Source organism: Salmo salar, chromosome 04 (genome assembly GCF_965601325.2).
Source record: "Salmo salar chromosome 04, fSalSal1, whole genome shotgun sequence".
NCBI classification, from domain to species: Eukaryota; Metazoa; Chordata; class Actinopteri; order Salmoniformes; family Salmonidae; genus Salmo; species Salmo salar.
The window spans coordinates 23,964,260-23,986,609 of NC_138294.1; the positions used below are offsets into that span (position 1 = coordinate 23,964,260).

Below are 22,350 nucleotides of genomic sequence, written 5' to 3' on the forward strand. Positions count from 1 at the left end.
ACAGTGTCTTTTATACAGGTAACAAACTGAGATTAGGAGCACTTCCTTTAAGAGTGTGCTCCAAATCTCAGCTCGTTACCTGTATAAAAGACACCTGGGAGCCAGAAATCTTTCTGATTGAGAGGGGGGGGGGGTCACATACTTATTTCCCTCATTAAAATGCAAATCAATTTATAACATTTTTGACATGCGTTTTTCTGGATGTTATTCTGTTTCTCACTGTTCAAATAAACCCACCATTAAAATTATAGACTGATAATTTCTTTGTCAGTGGGCAAACGTACAAAATCAGCAGGGGATCAAATACTTTTTCCCCCCCTCACTGTAATTATTGGCACTCATTTAGTACTTAGTGCAACCACCTCTGGCAAGGATAAACAGCATGGAGTCTAAACCTTGTCAAAAATTACAGGAAAAGGAACACATTTGGGAGGGATTTTGGACCATTCCTCTATGCAGATCCTTTCAAGATCCTTCACGTTCTTGGGTTTGCGCTTATCAACTGCCATCAACTCAGCCCACAGGTTTTCGATTGGATTGAGGTCCGGCGACAGATGGCCATGGCAGAACATTGATTTTGTTGTCACAGAACCATTTCAGTGTGGATCTTGAGGTATGTTTTGGGTCATTGCCTTGTTGGAAAGGCCACCTACGGCCAAGTCCCAGCCTTCTGGCAGAGGCAACCAGATTGTCAGCCAAAATTACCTGATACTTGGTGGAATTCATTATGCCATCAAATCTTAACCAGTGCCCCTGGAATTAAAACAGCCCCAAAACATCACTGACCCACCACCATATTTCACCGTGGGTATGAGGTGCCTCTCCTTGTATGCATCTCTGTTTCGACGCCAAACATGCCGATTCCATCTGATCAAAAGGTTCCATTTTTGGTCTCATCTGACCAGAGCACCTTCTTCCAGTCATAATTTAAATGACGTTCGGCAAACTCCAAGCGCTTGCGTCTGTGTCTTGGGGTCAGAAAGGGCTTTCTTCTGGCAGGCCCTTCCAAAGAGCCTGTGGTTGTAGAGGTGGCGTCTGATGGTGCTTTTTGAAACCTGGTGAACCCCAAGACGCCACCAAGGCCTGCAATTCTTTCACAGTGATTCATGGGGATTTTGTTGCTTCTCTCACCATCCTCCTCCCTATCCTGGGGGACAAAATGCATTCGCATCCTCTACCCGTAAGGTTTTCAACTGTTCCATATCTTCAATTTTTTTTTAAATAATTTCCCTGACAGTGCTCAGTCGTTTGTGGATCTTCTTGTAGCCATTACCAGATTTATGAAGGTCTACAACGATCTGTCTCTCTTGAACTGCCAGTTCTTTTGTTTTCTTCATGGTGTTGGATGACAAAGGGATATTGCATGCGTGTTACCTCATTATACCCTAGTGAAACAAGAAGTGATGTAATGGCTCAATATAGTTCCTTAAGACTTAGATAAACTTAAACAAGTGAAATTTAAATCCTGGTTTCATTTTGGTAGATGTTATTCACAATCATCTTTAAAGGTGCCAGTAATTGTGAAACCTTGATCTGGAGGACATTGATTTTTAATTAAATCAATAAATGATTTTGGTGGGTTCCACTGAAACATTAATAAAGTACAGTATTTCTCCCATGTTGGTATTTTGCATTGCCAGTCAGGGGTGGCAGTAATTTTGGAGCCCACTGTATGCAAGTAGAGGCAGAGCAACTTGGCATGAAGGGTGAAGGTCAATGTTCAGTGGTTTAGAGAGTTGGGAAAGAGAAGAGAGGGCTCTCCAGCTGAGAGCTAGACCAATTAGAGATGGAGCGAGAGAGATGAGTGAGTGGGGGGGACATCAACTTATCAGGAATCACATGCAAGCACAAAACCTCTACTCCACCATAACGAACACAGTGGAACAGCCAATCAGGAGGGAATCTAATCTAACTCACTAAACACCGAAGTTTTCTAACCACTTCTTGGCTAATAATGATCGGTCATCCAACCAATGAGGGTGTGGCGGCGGAACCGTACGCCCTTCACTGTACTGTTAGTTCTCTCCAGGTGAACTGGCATAGCTCCAACACATCAAACGACCTAGAGAGCCCACCCCCCGCCACGGCTCTCCCCAGGACGCTGTGCTTTGATCAGGGCTAGAAACGCTCCGCCAGGCCCCTTATCACTTTAAAAAGACCCACGCACCACCTTCCTCCCCTCGCCCCCCTCTCCTAGCCTCACCCCATCCATCAATACATCAACCCCCCCTACCCTCCACCCAGCTCCATCACTCATATGTTAGAATGATAAAAGTGTGTCAGAGAAATGTGTGAAAGACAAAGTCAGCCAGAGAGACCGAGAGGGAGACAAAAAGACGAGCGAGAGCGAGTCAGAGAGGGAGAGAGAGCGAAATGATAGAGGGTCCTTCTCTGTGTCACAGGACTGACTAAGACAAAGTCAGACGAAGCTTGAAGATGATACGTAGTGTAGCTGTTCAGATCACAGATCAAATTAAGTTCAGACTCGACTCGCGTCCCCTTGGATTTGTGCTGTGCACACATGCGCCTGTCTAGAGAGCATTGCTGAATTAATGTAGGGGGCCTATTTGAAGGGTACATCTGACGAGGGAAGAGGGTAGAGACTAGAGAGAGAGCTGAGCCTTAAAACAGAGGCTGTAGCGTACACACGACCACATCAACAGAGGGAACTAAAGGTGGGGGGGGGGGACTAAGGAACAGTGGCTTCTTGAGAGAGAGCTCACTGAGGGATAAGCTACTGTCTTTTCTTGTTGATGGACTGCGTCAACTAAGGTGGTCAGATATCAACGGGGGGAATTGTGGCAAAAGCGGAAGGCGGAAGCTTCGTCCTTCGGCCCCCCGTGGCGGTCTGTAAACACAGAGGCCTCGTGAGGACCCGTCGCTGAGAGACATGAAACGGCGCCAGATATCCCTTTCTTCCGAGAGGGAAAAAGGAGGAGAAAATAAAGGAAGGATAGACGACTAAAGCTCCAACCCTCTGTTTCATCCTCACACTGTTTTGATCAGGGAAGGCTTGGCTGGCTTAAAAACTTTTTCTTTGTCGTTCTTCTAATCCCCATCGCCTCCACCTCTCTCTCTCCCGAGGTGGAGACGAGACAACATTCTGAACTAGTTCAGAAAGGAGAGGTCATTAGAGAAGACTTGTTGAAATTTCCTCCCTTTCTTTCTCACTCTCATTCCATCATTCCCCCCCCCCCCAATCGTTCTTTCTGGGCTGGTTGGTAACTAGTGCCGTCAGAAAGTATTCACACCTCCTGACTTTTTCCACATTTAGTTGTGTTACAGCCAGAATTTAAAATGGATTACATTTAGATTCTCAGTCACTGGCCCACACACACACACAATAATCCATAACGTCAAAGTAGAATTATGTTTTTAGAAATGTTTACAAATTTAAAAAATGAAAAGCTGGAATGCCTTGAGTCAATAAGTATTCAACCCCTTTGTTATGGCAAGCCTAAATAAGTTCAGGAGTAAAATGTTGCTTAACAAATAAAAATAAGTTGCATGGACTGTGCAATAATAGTGTTTAACATGATTTTTGAATGACTACCTAATCTCTGTACCCCACACATACAATTATCTGTAAGTTCCATCAGTCGAGCAGTGACTTTCAAACACCGATTCAACCACAAAGACCAGGGAGGTTTTCTAGACACGCACCTCATGTGCACTCACTCGCACACAGAACAAAGCCAAGGGGACTTTAAAACAGTTAGAGTTGAATGGCTGTGACAGGAAAAAACTGAAGATGAATCCACAACATTGTGGCAAAGAAATATACTTTATGTCCTGAATACAAATCGTTATGTTTGGGGCAAATTCAACATCTCTGAGTACCACTTCATATATTCAAGCATGGTGGTGGTGGCGGCATCATGTTATGGGTATGCATGTCATTGGCAAGGACTATGGAGTTTTTTGGGATGAAAAGAAATTTAATTTTCCACTTTGTCATTATGTGTAGATGGGTGAGTGGAAAAAAAATCTATTTAATCAAGTTTGAATTCAGGCTGTAACACAATAAAATGTAGAACAAGTCAACAGGTGTGAATACTTTCTAAAGGCACTAACTCCCAGCAGCAGGTGTGGAGTCAGAGGGAGGGAGGGATGGAGGATTACTGGATCCGTAGACTCCCTGCTGTGCCCTACTGGCCTCTCCCCCTCTGTCCCCCTTCCTTCCCCTGGGGTTGAGCTTATCACAGAGGAGCAGAGCCAGCTCTCATCTGGGCGATATAGCCAGCATATCATGGTATTTTTCTAATATTTTGACGGTATATTTTAGTATTTGGTATTTCATTAGGATCCCCATTGCTGCAAAAGCAGCAGCTACTCTTCCTGGGGTCCACACAAAAAATGGATTAATACAGAACATTAATAGACAAGAACAGCTCAAGGACAGAACATGTAAAAAATGTATAGGCACACGTAGCCTACATGTGAATACATACACAAACTATCTACGTCAAATAGGGGAGAGATGTTGTGCCGTGAGGTGTTGCTTTATCTGTTTTTTTTAAACCAGGTTTGCTCTTAATATGAGCAATATGAGATGGAACGGAGTTCCACGCAATAATGGCTCTATATAATACTGTACACTTTCTTGAATTTGGAGACTGTGAAAAGACCCCTGGTGGCATGTCTGGTGGGGTAAGTGTGTATGTGTGTCAGAGCTGTGCGTAAATTGACGATGCAAACAATTTGGGATTTTCAACACAATGTTTTTTTAAAATAAAAATAAGTGATTCAATTCATAGCCAAGCGAGACTGGCATGCATAGTATTTATATAAGCCTTCTGATTACAATGAAGAGCAAGGCGTGCCACTCTTCTGGGCCAGCAGCAGCTTAACTAAGTCTTTCCTTGCAGCACTCGACTGGACAATAATTAAGATAAAACTAGAGCCTGCAGGACTTGCTTTGTGGAGTGTGGTGTCAAAAAAGCAGGACATCTTTATCACAGACAAACCTCTCCCCATCTTTACAACCATTGAATCTATACGTTTTGACCGTGATAGATTGTAAACTAAGGTAACACCGAGTAATTTAGTCTCCTCAACTTCTTCAACAGCCACACCATTCATTACCAGATTCAGTTGAGGTTTAGAACTTAGGGAATGATTTGTACCAAATACAATGCTCTTAGTTTTAGAGATGTTCAGGACCAGTTTAATACTGGCCACCCATTCCAAAACAGACTGCAACTCTTTAAGGGTTTCAGTGACTTCATTAGCTGTGGTTCATATGTTGACGTTATTTGATGGTATTTTATGGTTTTGAATAATATAAATATTTTTATTTATTTATGAGTAGTGCGTGACCCTAGGGTGGCAACAAGTGATTTCAATGGGTCTTTTCTCTCTCCATTCTGATTGTTTTATACTGTTCAATTAAACTTCAACTCAGAATTTTTGGTCATTTTCATAAATGTCTGCATTTCCTGCACTAATTTGAGATCATATCCACACTGCCACATAGCGCTGCACAATATTGGCAAATGTTGCAATTGTGATTTTTAACCAAATGTTGCAATTGCAATTTGACTTGCGATTTAAACACTTGGGTGAACTGTCGGAATCATGGAAATATAATTATTATTTTAATTCAATAGTTCGAATATAATAGTGGGCATACAGTGTTGTTTGACAACAAATAAAAATTCCAGGGAGGAGTTATTGTGACAGGGTAGGAACCAAAGTGTTGGTCAGTGTTTCCTTTGGGACACTATAATCTTTGGCTACATTAAAAATGTTGTTCTCTCTTCACTACTTCATGTAGCTTACATACTCATGCTTTGCCTAATACTCTTTGGTTTAGAAGCATGTTGCACAAACATGCTGATTTAGGCCTAAACCTTCACTGGTATCAGGCTGTATAGCTAGCTACGTTTGCTCTGACTCAGTACATTTATTAGCTAGCTATAAAGAGCGATTAGCATTAGCAGTTAACACGATTTAGTGGCAAGTTGCTAAGAAAGGAGACTAGCTGTTTGCAGATGTAAGAAACAAACTAATAGTGTAATTATAGAACGCTTGTGGATTTCTATTACTGAACGTAAGTGCCTTGTGGTCGAGCAACAACAAAAGCGCTCCTTGAGTGACAGGGGGCGGGGCTTGGGGGAGAGAGACTTTTGTATTTACTCACACACACTAAAGTGCACATATACACTTTCATACATCTGGATCGAATAATTTATTGATTTAAATTCCCTAATAAACCCTGCATAGTCCATACTTCCCTCAAGACATCTCTTTTTGACCAAATACTTTTAGGATTGAAAACCTGTAGCCATTATTTCCCCTCCATTACACTGATATCCCTCACTCCGTCCATCCACTTCTGTGGGTCACAAATCCATTCCAAAACAAGCTCTAGGTCGATCATCAAACTAGACAGCACAGTGCAGACAGGGGGTATAGGTGTCGAAACAAATCAAAACCGACAACCAACTTGGTGCTTACAGGCCTACACCAGAAAACCAATCCCTGACTAAGGCAGACTAGGGCTAAGGCCCCCAACTGCTTGAAACACCCCCCACCGCCCAAACCAGGTGCTTGCCCCACAGCCGGGAACTCAATCAAATACCCGCCGCCGTCTTGACGGGCAGTGTCAAAGAGAGGCGTCCGTAGCAGGGCCTGATCAGAAAAGCAGGGAGGCCTTTTTGAGGGCGAAGGGCCTGGCATCTGGATTAATATTTAACAACAGGAGGGGCTGTGGATGCCTTACACAGCCGTGGTAGAGGGAGAAATGGAGAGAAAGCGGGTTGGAGGGGTTCAGGATCAATGAAGAGGGGGTAGGGAGTGGTGATGTTACCTAGGATCTTGAATGCTTCTTTGTGTATATATATATATACATATATATATATATATATACCAGTGAAGGTTTAGGCCTAAATCAGCATGTTTGTGCAACATGCTTCTAAACCAAAGAGTATTAGGCAAAGCATGAGTATGTATATATATATATATATATATATATATATATATATATATATATATATATATATATATATATATATATGCGCATTTACCTGTGAGCTGGGATCCTTGCTTCTCTGAGCTGACAGGAAGGCTACAGCCATGAAATATTCAGGCCACTCCAGGTAGTCCTCACGCTTTTTCGTCTGAGCAGGATCAGAGGCCGGGGTCCTGATGGAGAGGAAGAGAGGAGAGGGAGAAAGGACAGAGAGAAAAGAAAATGGAGAAAGGTCAGAACGGGAGAATAGAAGGGGAGAGAAAAACATGGAGACAAAAGAAAATAGAAGTCAAAAATGGGCGAAAGGAAGGTGAGGAAGAGAAAGAAGAGGGAAAGAGAAAAGGAGGGTAGCGTTAGAGGTTGAGGAGGGAGAGGGAAGGAGAGCGGGTGAGTCAGAGGGATAAGACAGAATAGAAGGAAAGTGACAAGGTAGTGAGGGATGGCGTAAAACCAAAAATAGAACCTTCAAAAGGCTCGTTTGTCAAAAAGGAGCAGTCAGTGGCATCGTTCGCATGTTTCACTAGAGGTCAGCATGATGTAGTCTCGGTCTCCATCCTCTTGCTCTACAAAGGAACACGCGTGCCGCCGTGAACGCAAACACAAGTTCAGTCGGACACTTCCCACACATCCTCACACGGCCACCAGTGCGACGATTCAAAGGGCTTCAAACCTGGGTCTTAACCCCACGGAGAACAGACGCACACTCCCTATAATTATAACACCCCTGTCTAGAGACCTCACTATCGCAGCGTACATTCTTCGCGTTTTGAAGACCATTAAATCCTCTCTTTACTGCTGTGCTACAGGCCACTCACCCACCATTACGGATCCAGACACAGGAACCGGGAGCTATTATGGGTAGTCGTAGAAAGTCCCACTGGGTCAGGCTGGAGCACCTTGGAAACTGAAGCAGCAGTACCCAGCAATTAAACCCTACCCATCTGGCTGTCACGCCAACCTAGGGCGGATCGTGCCATAGATCTAGGCCTAGATGCCATGTCTGCCTGTCTACAAAGCACTCTCTAAAGTGGATCCAAAGACACAGCGACGGCAGAAGAGGAAGGGATACTTTCAACTCCTCCACAGTTTGGAGTGTGATCTCTCGGCCGTGCGTTTCGACCTGGCAATTAAACCCTACCCACCTGGCTGTCACATGACAAAGAAATGAAAAAGTGGCCCTATTGCCCTAGGTTGGCAATCGAGACCCATTGCTGTCCGGCAACGCACCACGTCTGCCTGTCTACAAAGACAAGATCGGTGACGTCTTTCGCCCATACCCCCGCAGACACGACTGGACTAGAAAGAAATGAAGGGATCAAAGTGAGAGAGAGAAAGTCTGACACTTTGAACTCCTCCACAGCTCGGACTGTGAGATCTCTCGTCCCTACGTTTCAAAATTGGCTAATGGTTGCCAGCATGCGGAGCAAGACTGCCAAACGGGGACAAACTTTTAAGTGAAGTGACATTTCCAGGCGTTCGGACGCATTAAGTGGCGCACATCATAAGGCAGAGGGGCCGTCGTTGCTCAAAATACAAAGAAACTGCTTGTGTGTTTTTCATTGCGGCTTGATCAAATGATGTGGCATATCGCATTTGATTAGGCCTAAAGAATCTAGTTAGAGAGGCTGTTGTAAAATCATTTACAGTTGATGTAGAGATTTGATTTGTTCAAAATGTTTAATAACAAGATGAGAGGAATAAAACATGAATTGAAACATTTTCGGTTGAGTAGGCCTCCACCTTCCAATAAAGAATTTCAATTTGATCCAGCTTTTTAGGGAGAGTGTCTGACTCTTCCTTGATACATCTAATTAAGCACTGGTCTCCGGGGAAGCTTTGGTAGCTTAAACATCTTCTGTTATCAATTTGTGCAGACGGGTCTTCCTTCTCATTATTCATTAAAGCATCACTGCACCGGCCGCAAACCTAATATCTCCCCACCTGACACCTGGCGGCGTTCACGCGGTCTTTCGGAAGCCTGGAATCTTCCTGCTTTCATATGTTCAAATGCTGACATAGAATTACAATGACTAGAACAGTCAGACATTCCAGTCCCCAATCGCATGCCGCTCAAGTTCAATTCATTGTAATTATACGGTTCTCCTATACTGCTCCAATACCAGCTGCTGCTGTGGTCTCAGTGTCACCCTTCCCTCCAGGACATTAGTCCTTTAATGAGCCCCTGGGCTCTACAGGCTTTCCCAGGCACCAGATTGTCATAGAGGTCCTACACTCTGCAGAACGGTGGTCGGCCTTCCTAAACAGGATTTTCAACCGTACAGCTGCTGGGAGAAGAGATAACATAGCCATGGGATAATGCTTCCTGGGCATTCTCCCTTCTGGGGTTTATTATTCCCGCAAATGCCTATTCCTTATTGGCTTAATGAGCGGGAGGATTAGGCTATCATCTCGCTTCCAAGCAGCACGTCAAAATTGGACTTTTCCTGGCTATACTCGGCCCTATTTCGTAGGCTCTATCTGGGAACAGAATTTTGAAAATTAAGGCATTAGGCTACCTGGTTTAGTGAAAGTGCACAAAGCCGGTCAGAAAGGGACGCTCGACTTAGTGAGTGGTATTAGGGAAGGCAGGAAGGCCCCTCGGAATGCCAAGTTTGCCAACGTGCATGTTGCGTGGGGATGGAAAGGTCAGAGGTACGAGACCTAACTGTCAACTAAATACATGCACCCTATGGCTGCTACCATAGAACTAGGAATTGAATAGGACATTTATGGTTGCAACCAGTTCAGAGTTGATATGGAATAGACAGGCCTATATGCCTAGCCTACAGCCCCAGCATTCTTCACAGCAATGATGAGAATGCAAACGCAGAGCTTGGTCAGAAGAACATGATCAAACTGTCAACTCGATGGCAAGCAACAGTTACTCTGAAGGCAGCCTAAAGAGTTCAGGCTGAGGGTTGATATGGGAAAGGTATAGGCCTTCAGCCAAAGCATTCTTCACGTCAATGAAGGTGATACAAGTGTAAGCAGGGCAGAGAGTCGAATACATTTGAAGGCTGAACTAGTAAAAAGAGAACAGCGGTGTGCCGTACACTGAAAAATATTTATGAAGGCTAAACATAATGCAACCAGTCTCAAAATGCCATCCAGATTTCAATCAACCACATCCGGAACTCAAGCCTTCATAACAGCGTGAAATCACGGTGCAAAGAGACTGTTATCGAGCTTGTAGAAAGGCCCTGGGAGGCACCGGCTCATTTTGGGGGATCAAAACAGCCAAAGTGGGCCCTCAGCCAGCTAAAAGTGGTGGTGAAGAGGGCCAGGGGCCACAGGGGTTGGCTCAGGTCCTCTTCACCTTTCTGGGCTCCTGGCACTCTGCTGGGCGACGGGAACCCCTCAGGTGTGTGCGAGACGGTTGAGGGCATGTTACGGTGGAGCTAGAGTGCTTCTCGTGTTTGACATTTGACACAGAGTCAGAGTGACAGTGTGGTTGGGACTAGGAGTAGTGTGTGTGGGATGTGTGTGTTTGTCCTCATTGCCCTCATGCGTGTTAGCTTATTCCCTGTGCCAACACTGCTGCCATTCCATGGGCACACACTCTAGGGTGGGGGGGGGGGGGGGCACACATCATCCCTTTTTGAGGGCCATGGATTCATTTTGCACTAGTTTCAGCTGAAGAGAAACGGTGTGTGTGTGTCACGGCTTATGCAGGATCCCTATTCTACATCTTACACATCCCACCACCATGTCTTTCACCAAGATGGGATAGGGAACTAAGGGGAGTAGGGAGAATATTACCTGATGCTAAATACAAAACAGACACAGGAGGGGGGGGGGACTAAGTGATAATCATGTCTGAAGAGGATAGGATGATATTTTATCCTGAGAATGGCTACCGTGGTTTCTAAGGTGTGAAATCCTTTTCCTGACTTTCTGTGTCGAGAGAGAGAAACACACACACACACACACACACACACACACACACACACACACACACACACACACACACACACAGACACACACACACACACAGACACACACAGACACACACACACACACACACACACACACACACACTCACCCACAACCCTTGTTCCCAATGCAGTTCGTAGTTTTTCGGCAGGTATACATTATAGCTAAGTGCCTAGCTTTAATGTGACCTTATTTCAATACACTGTACAGTAACTTAGCTAGCTATCTATCTTACATGTCTAATGACTTTCTGAAAATGCTGCTAACAACAAACGCGAGCTATATTTATTTATTGAAGTTGTAGCGTTGTGTGTTATCAAAGAACTGAAGGAGTTAGCTGGCTAGCTACTACTACTTAGCCTAACTAGCTAGTACTACTGTAAAACGCATGCAACCAAACAACTGACAATTCGCCGCTAACTTCAAAGTGAAAAGTAAAAACAAAAAAGTCACCCATTCAGTTGAGATGTCTCGTTGTTAATTTCTTGGCTCATCTTTGTTTCTGTGCTGGCAAGCTACATGTGATGTGGCGCCTAGCTGATACTTGCATACTGCGTCACAGATAGGACGTAGGACACAACACAAGCATGGAAATCTCCCGCGCTTGAAAATGTCACGAGGTCCAACCACCAGCCTATATTAGGGAACGTGTAAGTCCACGTGGTTGTCTTGTTCAACAAACATCTGTAGCGCGACAAACTACAGTTAGTATTCCAAGGTGGACTTCTGTGTGCAACATGTAAAACCTGCGAAATGTGTGCTCTCTGCCACTGTAAACTGAAGCAGCATACGACCAAAAACAGTAAAGTGAGGGGACAGAATATATCCTCCCCCGCCACTACGTGGCAGTCATGCGTCTTACTAAAACCACAGATAAAATAAGGGAGATTGTACCATAATTATGTTACCGAACTTTACATCTGCATCAGGGAAGAACAATTACAGTAACACCTCTGACTCTCTGTGATGACACACACAGCCACACAGCTAGCTCCTTGTTCTATGTGGCTAGGTTTTCCAAAAACGATGTTAAATATCTGCCCTGAATTGAGATTCAAAGATGTCTGCAGAAAGAATGGGGTGTCAGCTATGACATGACACCTTGAGTTTGAAAAAATATATTTTGGTTATTGAACTACAGTAAGTGAAGTGGATTTCACTTGGTAACTGAATTACGGTAACAGAATTACATCATGGGTCCCAGATCTGTACTACACAGAAATCCCTATTTATAGAATTCTCTGCATTTTATTTTACCCTTATTTCACCAAGTAAGTTGACTGAGAACACGTTCTCATTTACGGCAACGACCTGGGGAATAGTTACAGGGGAGAGGAAGGGGGATGATTAGGTGGCCATGATGGTACAGTATGAAGACCAGATTGGGAATTTAGCCTGGTGATGTATCCTGAATAGGTACACAAAGGGAGAAATATGCAATATCCTCCTTTGCATATATGGGTATTATTCTACAAACGTGCCATTATTCTAATGAGTTCTGCCCCCAAACAAGACCACGTTTGTTTTCTTTTATTTCATTGAACCTTTATTTAACTAGGCAAGTCAGTTAAGAACAAATTCTTATTTACAATGACGGCCTACAGATTTGGTTGGTCCGGACCAGACCAAATCTGATCCAATCATAGACGTCTATGTTTCACAAGTTTGGACAGCACAGCACAGCACAGTAGAGTACAGTATAGTAGAATTCAGTACAGGACAGTAGAGTACAGTATAGTAGAATTCAGTACAGGACAGTAGAGTAGAGCAGTGGTTCTCAACCTTTTCGGTTACTGTACCACCAACTATTTTGCTCTCCGGAGTACCCCTGATTTACCCCCTCATGTGCATTTTACCAGTAGGCCTATGGTCTCACGAGTCTTCTCAAGTACCCCCTGTGGATAGGCCAAGTACCCCAGGGGTCCTAGTACCCCTGGTTGGGAACCACTGAAGTAGAGTACAGTAGAGTACAGTACAATACAGTACATTATACTGTACTCTACTCTATTGTGCTCTACTGTACTGTGACGAACTCTACTTTACTGTAGGCCTACTGTACTGAACTACACTCTACTTTTCTTTACTTTACTGTATTGCACTCTACTGTACTCCACTGCACTTCACTGTACTGTACTGTATTGTGCTTTCCAAACTCATGAAACATAGACGTCTATGATTGGTTCAGATTTGGTCTAAACCAATCTACGCCTGTGGACGTTGAAATCAAGGCTGGTCCGGACCAAAAAAAACTATGTCGAATGAAATTAAGGCCAGGGCGGACTGACCAAATTTCACCTACTTTTTAACGTCTATGGATGTCCGGTGTCGGTCGGTGCTCAGTGGGTGCAGATGCTGGTTACAGTAAATGGAAAGCTGGTAAGTTGGTAAGTTCCGGGAGAGGTCAAATTAACTGCAGCTGTGGAAGGGAAGACAGTAGCAAGTGACCTAGCTATGGTTTGCGACTACTATGATTTCTCATTGTAGCCAATTCAATTGCAGTAATTCCGTTAGTGATTTGGTAACATAATTACAAGTTTTAATCACTTAAAAATTCATAAACATAAACATAAACAAATGTATACCAGTAAAAACACTAGCTAATTGGTATGTCTATCTTTACTTGTTACTTCTGTGAACTTTGCCTTGTGCCTTGAAATTAGAAAATATCTTAAAGATACAGTATGTGGGTTTTTGGTAAAGGAATTTCAAAGCACAAGGCATTGTTTCTTAAACTTGCAGACGGCAAATAATTTATCCCAAACTAAATATGGGTTGATATTAGTTGGCAGGGGTCTTTACTTCAACATTATTGTGTTTTGATGTATTTCTACTACCCTTTAAAACCTCTACGGGAGCAGTGACCCCCGCGCGGAACGGTTGAGCTAATGTGGGCTAATGTGATTAGCATGACGTTGTAAGTAACAAGAAATTTTCCAATGAAATTTGCTCCTATGAACTTCACATGTTGGTACTCATGGGTCCTTTTACATTGAAATGACCTCCTGCATTGTGGGTAATAGGCCCGCTGCTCAGTCGGTCTGGCATATGGTATGGGTCTCTCTCTCAATTCAATTCAATTCAATTCAATTCAAAGGGCTTTATTAGCATAGGAAACATATGTTAATTAACATAGCCAAAGCAAGTGAAGTAGATAAACAAAAGTGAAATAAACAATAAAAATGAACAGTAAACATTACACTCACAGAAGTTCCAAAAGAATAAAGACATTTCAAATGTCGTATTATGTCTATATACAGTGTTGTAACGATGTGCAAATAGTTAAAGTACAAAAGGGAAAATAAATAAACATAAATATGGGTTGTATTTACAATGGTGTTTGTTCTTCACTGGTTGCCATTTTCTTGTGGCAACAGGTCACACATCTTCCTGCTGTAGTAAGCACACTCTCTCTCACTCTCTCTCTCTCTCTGCCCCTCACTCTCCCTCCCCCTTCTGCCACTTTCAGGAGGAATGGATCTCCAAGAGATATTGGCCAGATGCATTGAATTCCACTGTTGCTAAACCGATTAAAATGACTTTTTCCTAAGGAATGCATCACTCATGATGTTGTTGATTACGTAAATATGTATTTCAGAAGTTTGTTTAGGTGTTTGTTTGAGTTGAATAGGGAGTGTATTGACAACTAACCTTTTCTCTCTCTCCTCTCTCCTCTCTCTCTCTCTCTCTCTCTTTGATGCAGGCTCTATTTCCACCAAAGATGTTTCCTTCTGCCTCATGTTGACCATGTCAAACTCATGATGGTGCCCTTCTCAAAATGGTGTTTGACTGACTGGTCCGAAAAGGTAGTCTCACTTGGCCAGACTTACACACACATATCGGATGGAAACGAGACTTCTAGAAGGGTAACAAAGGTATCAACTTCAATCCAATTACTTCATACCTTTTAACCCCTGACGTCATGTCCTAGCGCCGTACCATAGGTGTCCGTATCTGTACAAGTGCTTGAGCGATATCCTATGTCAATGTATAGTGTGACAGATTACTGCTAAAATAGACCTCATCATTATGCAACTTACTTATTCTAGTCAGTTTGAGTACGTTCGAGCTAATTCTGCTGTAGAAGAATTGTTCAATGGAATGTTTTACAGTTAAAGTGAGTTTAGGGGATAAAACAGGTAACTTTGAGCTGACTTTCGCTTTGAAGGGGTTGCTGGGGGGCAAATGATTTAAGTGGGGAAAGACGGGTGGAACTGCTCTCAGCAACATCAAAGCTCTACTTACCATTAGAGCAATTTTAGCAGCTTAGCTAATAGCGGTAGAGGACTGAACCAGAGGTAGCATCTGAAGAAAGCCACGTCTGAGTGTCAAATGGCACCCTATTCCCTATATAGTGCACTACTTTTGACCAGGGGCCCAATCATTATCTCACTATGTAGGGAATAGGGTTCTATTTGGGATGTAGCACATGACTACCGACGACAAGAATGCTGCGGAATTCTCGTGTTAAACCACAAGTAGAGCGGAGAGCCCACTGACCTAACTCTCCAGAAATGTGCTTAGCAGCTAAAGCTTCACCACCACCACACAATGAAGTCTATGGAGAACTCAGAGAAAACTGATGAACAAGTGTTTATCTGTATTTTCCTGGAAATATTGAAATTAATGGAAGATACTGTATCTCTCTGTCTTGGTGGTTTAAAGTGAAATTCTTGAAAGGATTTTGTGTGACCCTTAAAGAAGCATCTGTTGGTTCATTAGAATGTACAGGTAATTGCCAAATTAAAGGAAACACCAACATAGAGTGTCTTACTAGGGTGTTGGGCTACCACAGGCCGTCAGAACAGCTTTAATGCGCCTTGGCTTAGATTCTACAAGTGTCTGGAACTCTATTTAGAGGGATGTGACACCATTCTTCCACGAGAAATTCCATCATTGGTGTTTTGTTGATGGTGGTGGAAAACGCTGTCTCAGGTGCCGTTCCAGAATCTACCATAAGTGTTCAATTGTGTTGAGATCTGGTGACTGAGACGGCCATGGCATAGGGTTTATATCTTTTTTATGTTCATCAAACTATTCAGTGACCACTCGTGCCCTGTGGATGAGGGAATATTTCATCCTATGAGGGCATAGCCATGGTAGCCAAATAATGGACCAAATCAAATCACATTTTACTGGTCACATACACATGGTTAGCAGATGTTAATGCGATTGTAGCAAAATGCTTGTGAATAATAATAGCCTGCAGAGCATTTTTATACATGACCCTAAGCATGATGGGATATTCATTGCTTAATTAACTCAGGAACCACACCTGTGTGAAACTACGTGCTTTAAATATACTTTGTATCCCTCATTTACTCAAGTGTTCCCATTACTTTGGCAGTTACCTGTATATCTGAATCAGTGTTCTGGCATGCTGTAGCTGTATGACACAAAAAGAGGCTACAAATATAAAGTATTATCATCATAATTTGTTTATGGGAGTAGATCTCATTGATGTCATTCTCCCCTCTCTAGAGAGTACCCAGCTAGAGAACCCCCGGGCGGAGTGGAGGAAGGAGCAGGAGAGGATGTTGAAGGAGTACCTGACAGTCGCCCAGGATGCCCTGGTCACCCAGTAAGAGCTGTACCAGGTGAAATGGATAGATGAGTGAATGCATGGATGGAAAGATATATGGATGGATCGATAGGTGAATGAATGACTGAATGGGTGGGTGGGTGGGTGGGTGAAAGGATGGATGAATTAACAAATAGGATGAGTGAATGGATGAACAAAGGAACACATGAACGAATAAATGAACAAGACTTATTTCCATTGTGGTCCTCGTTACCAGGTCAAAGAGCAGTGTTCAATTGGGAGATCTGGTAACTAAGATACACACACCCTTTAAAACCCCCTATGCTCCTTTGAGACCCATCTTTCAAAGTCACTGATATCTCTTTTTCCAGCCATGGTAGCCAAAATAATGGCCAACTAGGAATTTTTATACATGACCCTAAGCATGATGGAATATTAATTGTTCAATTAACTCAGGAACCACACCTGTGTTTAGCACCTGTTTCAATATACTTTGTATCCCTAATTTCCAGGTCGCAATTGTAAATGAGAACTTGTTCTCAAGTTGCCTACCTGGTTAAATAAAGGTGAAATAAATAAATACATTTACTCAAGTGTTTACTTGTAGGGCATTGCTATTCCACCCAAAACTAAGATGGCAGCCAGTCACCATCCCCGAAATATCCATCAGTGGAGGCTGGCGAGGGGAGGACAGCTCATAATAATGGCTGGAATGAGCCATCCTTCTCTCAGCAGCATCCACTGGTATCCATTTATCAAATGTGACAGAAGATATGGAAGGAAAGTAGAAGCTTCTGGTTTTCTACTAATTTGATTCCTGCACGTTCAGCAAATCAGATCAAAAGGTCGGGAATGTCCCAGATCTACCAAATTGAGTTTGGAGATAGTCGGGGAAAAAACAAAAGACAAAGATGTTTACCAGTAGCGATGTGAGAATGATTTATTTCATCATATTGCGTAGTCAGCAGCACTGCAGAAATGGCAGTCCTGAGCTATTCTCTCCTCTCCTCCCCCCTTGCTCTCTCTCTCTTCCTCCCTCTTTCTTCTCCAACTCTTCTTGATCTATTTCTTGCTTTCATCATCTATCAAACTTCCTGTCTTATTTACCACCCCACTGGGCTCACCATGTCATTTTAACGTGGACATTTTTGGTTGAGACGTTGATCAATGGGCCTTTATTCACCCCCTCGAAAAGACTGCCATAAGTTTGTTGAATTCCCAATGTGTTATCACTACGCTTTCAACTATCTGAAAGCACAACCAAATTCCAATAGAAAAACAATGTCCGATTTTTTTGCTTAGTTGTCATCTAAATGTGTTATCACCGCACTCTCAACCATTTAAAAGCACAGCAAAGTTCAAATGGGACGACAATGTCAGATATTTTGTATTTATACAACAACAAAATGACCTGGATTGTAGTTGAGAATACATTGAAAGTACATTTGCAAGTGATCAATGCTGTTCGAGATTCTGCGACAGATATTTATATTGTGAAGATCTCCACAGATCTGCGACCTACGCATGCTATCTTGAACATGCATACTTTCATAGTTACAGTAACCTCAAAATGTGGCCATGGTTTAGTTACTCATTTTAAGGTTTAATAAAAACTGTTACATTAGTTTGTAAGATAGCCTTAACTTTACAAGTCATATAGAATTGTGTTTGGTTGACAACACAACCAAATATCAACATTAAAGGAGATTTCATCTTAGCCACTGGATTAATCCTATTCTTAAACTTTTTTTTTAATTTAGTCGGAGACGTGAATCCAACATATAATTTGTTAACTTGTCGACAAGTTAATAGGCAAGTTAAAATTACATTTGACATCAACCAAAGCTTGAAGCCCTAGGCCTATCTATATGTATTGTCTATTTTTAGTTTAACACTGGGTTGAATTGAAACAATAGCTGTTGATGACTGCAAATGTTACATAGGCCTAAATGACTTAGAGAGTATGGTTAGATTTCATTTTCTTTATTAAGCCTACCCTTTGGAATGACTTCGATAGCAACAGTGAATCTATTTAGTTATGAAGAGATCTCTCAATAATAATTCTCATGATTGGACATTGGTTGTAGTCAGTGACAAATATCAAAGCTAAGCAGGACTGTTTAAAACTCTGGATGGGAGACCAGATGGATAGCTGTAGATAGATTAACTCTCCTGTAGGAGGTGCGGCCTAGACTATTGTTTTTTTCTGATAGTGTTAAATCTTCAACGTTATATCCACTATTTCAAAGGTACAAATTCAACATATTATATAAGGGTTTGTCTAGAATTGAGGTTACCATGATGACGTAATTCTGTGTTAGAAATTGCACCCTCAAAACAACAAATGACTTTTTGCAAATCCAATGTATTATCCACATAGATTCCAAGTCACAATATGTTGACAAATTACATTGAAACAACATTGATTCAAACAGTTCGTGCCCACTGGGACCTCTCATCCATCTCCTCTCCTCCCTCTCTGTCTCTCAACTTCCCTATTGTTCATGTCCTCTCTTGAATGTCATATCAACAATAACTCCGGCCCTGCCCTACACTGACCCGTCTTCCATCTATTCTCTTCCCCTCTGTCTGTCTCACTATCTACCTCTCTGTATTACTTCATTGCTCTCTTGAATTTCAAACAATATTTCCAGCTCTGCCCTTCTGACCTGACTGCCCTCTCCATCTCCTCCCTGGTCTGAATGAGCACCCTGCGAGGCTGATGAGATGAGGAGAGGAAAGAGAAAGGTGCTGTGTACCTCACATCCGAAAACTACATCGCACAGACTCTGAGATAAAGACATATCCCAGCTTTGTTCAGAGAATGAACTTTTATCACAAATCTGTTTCTGAAAAGGCCCACCTACAGGGGGTCAAAGGTTCTCTCATAAAGTAAAAAGGATTCATATTGCCATGGACAGAAGTTAACAAAAAGGCAACAATTGGTTGAGAATGGTTGGGAAAAGTTTGAAAAAGAAAAGAACATCCACAGTCTGTGTATTCCTAGAAATAGATTGTCTCACTATAGTTCCTTTTGAAGGGGAGATAAACGTTTTCCGATTATTTGTACAGAAAATGTGTCAAATTGCATCCTTGCCCAAAGAGAACAGACAAGCGATTGAAATTGCATGAATAAAACTGGTGTTTTTCCCCCTGGCCCAGAGTTCACTCAAGGCAATGTCTTGTAGCCTACGTACCCTGTAGTGTGACTCCATAATGCCTTGCAGGATTACAGCTGATGTTTAACCGCAGGAGTGAAGAGCAATGTGATTATTTCACTAGCCACAAAAACAATGCTGTTAGTCTATTACTTTTATTATTGATCTATGCGTGAGAATCAGCAGGTCTCTAGATAATCACGTGTTGCCTATCCGTCAGGCCTATTTACAAAGCTGAAATATGCACTGATTCACCCATAACAGTCAGAAATAGAAAATATAAGTCTATAACATATGCTATAACACTGATAGACTGAGTGTACAAAACATTAAGAACACGTTCCTAATATTGACCTGGTCAGTCGATGTCATTGAAAGAGCAGGTGTTCATAATGTTCTGTACACCCAGTGTATAGGCCTATAGGCTTATAGGATGCCCTTTACAAAAAGTTGAGGCACCACACCCTAATGGAGTAATTTATCCCCCTTATTCGTATCACAATTACCTTTTACCAGTTCAGTACAGACACTAATAAAATACTTTTTTGTATTACAGCAATCACAGATTTTTCCTATTAAAGTTATGCAGTGTTATTAAACTTTCTCTATTATTATGTTCAAGAATGATTTTCCCAAAGTTTATGTAGATATTTAATTATCTGGGGACATATCATATTTTATCCCTGTCACTGTCCCATCATCCTATCTGCCTATATTTTGCAATTGTGCATATTTCACCACTCCAAAACTTTTTCTCCCAGTTCTTGCATAAAGCGACAGCGTCCGATAACAAAACTATTTAACGCGGCGGCGGTGTAATGTGTCCCGCTCGTCTGGAATGGGGAATGGGACCGTGGGTATGGGACCAAATACTTCGATTGAACCAGTGTAACAAGTTGACAACACATATTCCACTGGTGATGTCTTGGAAAGGGTTAAGCCGCAGGAATGCAACACTCAGGAATGTGCATGCAAATAGATTTATGCTAATGATATGCTAATGTTCCGTTGGCTGGGAACGGAGTCAAGTCTGTCTGTCCGGGCCTATGTGTTCAGCTAGGAACCCAAGATGGAGGACAGGGGAAGGCAAAACATGGATCTTTACTGAGTTTTTCGTCGCTTTTTAGTATTCCACTGGAGTTTTTACCGTACTTATGGCGGAACATTTAGAAGATGAACATGCCTAGAAAGGGGAATGGCCAGCTGCCGTTACCCGACGGCTGGGAAGAAGCAAGGGACTTTGACGGCAAAGTGTTTTATATCGACCACAACACTAAACAAACAAGTTGGATAGACCCGAGGGACAGGTAACGAGCAAGAGAGTGGCTGTTTGCGAAATGTTGCGAAGTTGACAGGGGCAGCGTTTGTAAACAGTTCATAAACAGTTTATAAACAGTTTATACACACTTTTACGTATCGAAACAAAAGGGGTTCGAACAAGTGAATGCCTTGAACAGTAACGTTAAATGTAAACTATTACAGTACGTTAGCTAGATGTATTCTTATAGTGTGAAACTATCAACACGCCTTTGCTAAGTTAGCTAGCATAGCTAATGGTATTGCAAGGACGTGCAGAACGTGTCATTTGAACATATCTAACGTTAGCTATTGCAAAAACTGTGATAACTGATACCTAGTTGCATAGTTTAGAGAAATAGAATTTCAGCTGGCTATGCCGGATGTAGCTAGCAGCTAGCTATAGTTTGCTAACTGGATAGCTAACTTTCTCATGCCATGATTTGGAATAAATTCCTTACGATGCTAACTTTAGCTAGCTAACTGTTTCACAATTTCAATGAGGATTCAACAAGTCAAAGCTAGCTAACGTAGCTAGCACCCTTATTCTTATGAGCTAGCAAGCTATCAAACCAACGTGCTCATTTTATGCAACTACAGCAAACTCGTGAGCTCTGTTGTTGCTGAGATTCTAGAACTTCTACTGCATATGATTCCAATAGAGAAGCAAATAGGTACAAAAAAAAAAAAACAATACTAAAGTTATTACAGTAAAAGAAGCTATAACGTTACACCCATTCCTCCAGAGAAGCAAATATGTACAAAATAAAAGCAATACTAAAGTTATTACAGTAAAATAAGCTATTTCATTACAGATGGCTATACTTACTATCTAGTTCTCTATGAAAAGGCAATTAAAATGCTAAGCAGAAACGCTAGTGAAGAAAGTGGAGTCTCCTGCACTCCCTGAAAGGACCCTGATAATCCATCACTCACATCCGAAATGGTCAAATCTATGCCACTTTTTTTTTAAAGCTCCATCTTCCCTAAGTTACCGTTTTGGCTTCTGTAAATGTTTGATTAAATTGTCATGAAAAATATGGGAATCTGAGATCCCCCAAATTTAGGGGCTCCCGAGTGGCGCAGCAGTCTAAGGCACTGCATCTCAGTGCTAGAGGTGTCACTACAGACCCTGGTTCGATTCCAGGCTGTATCACAACCAGCTGTGATTGGGAGTCCCATAGTGCGGCGCGAGATTGACACAGCGTCATCAGGGTTAGGGTTTGGCCGAGGTAGGCTGTCATTGTAAATAAGAATTTGTTCTTAAGTGACTTGCCAAGTTAAATAAAATAAAATGTTTCCTCTGGTGCCGATGTATGTGGCCTCCTATGATCAAGTCTGCTCTAGCTCACTAATCAATATTTGATTGGCATATTATTAAGGGCTAATTTCATGGGGAGGAAGAAACCTTGCCCATTGCTTTCAATAATAGGCTAATTCTGTACATTAGC

General features: G+C 42.3%; 2 protein-coding genes across 5 annotated transcripts in view; one reads left to right on the forward strand and one right to left on the reverse strand.

Annotated features, from left to right (window-relative positions):
* LOC106602441 (deoxycytidylate deaminase) overlaps positions 1–11,688 on the reverse strand; it is a 42,092-nt gene extending 30,404 nt beyond the window's left edge. For 2 of the 3 annotated variants that reach the window (XM_045716631.2, XM_014195083.3), the window contains exons 1-2: positions 11,360–11,688; positions 7,029–7,146 (exon numbers count right to left, since the gene is read on the reverse strand). In XM_045716631.2, coding sequence (XP_045572587.1) covers positions 7,029–7,146; positions 11,360–11,400 — 159 coding nt within the window. In that variant the 5' untranslated portion in view covers positions 11,401–11,688. The remainder of the gene's footprint in view (positions 1–7,028; positions 7,147–11,359) is intronic. The other variant, XM_014195082.3, reaches the window with a different exon arrangement.
* Positions 11,689–20,600: 8,912 nt separating this feature from the next.
* The window catches only part of LOC106602439 (protein WWC2), a 50,990-nt gene continuing 49,240 nt past the window's right edge, over positions 20,601–22,350 (forward strand). For both annotated transcript variants that reach the window (XM_045716632.2, XM_045716633.2), the window contains exon 1: positions 20,601–20,910. In XM_045716632.2, coding sequence (XP_045572588.2) covers positions 20,777–20,910 — 134 coding nt within the window. In that variant the 5' untranslated portion in view covers positions 20,601–20,776. The remainder of the gene's footprint in view (positions 20,911–22,350) is intronic.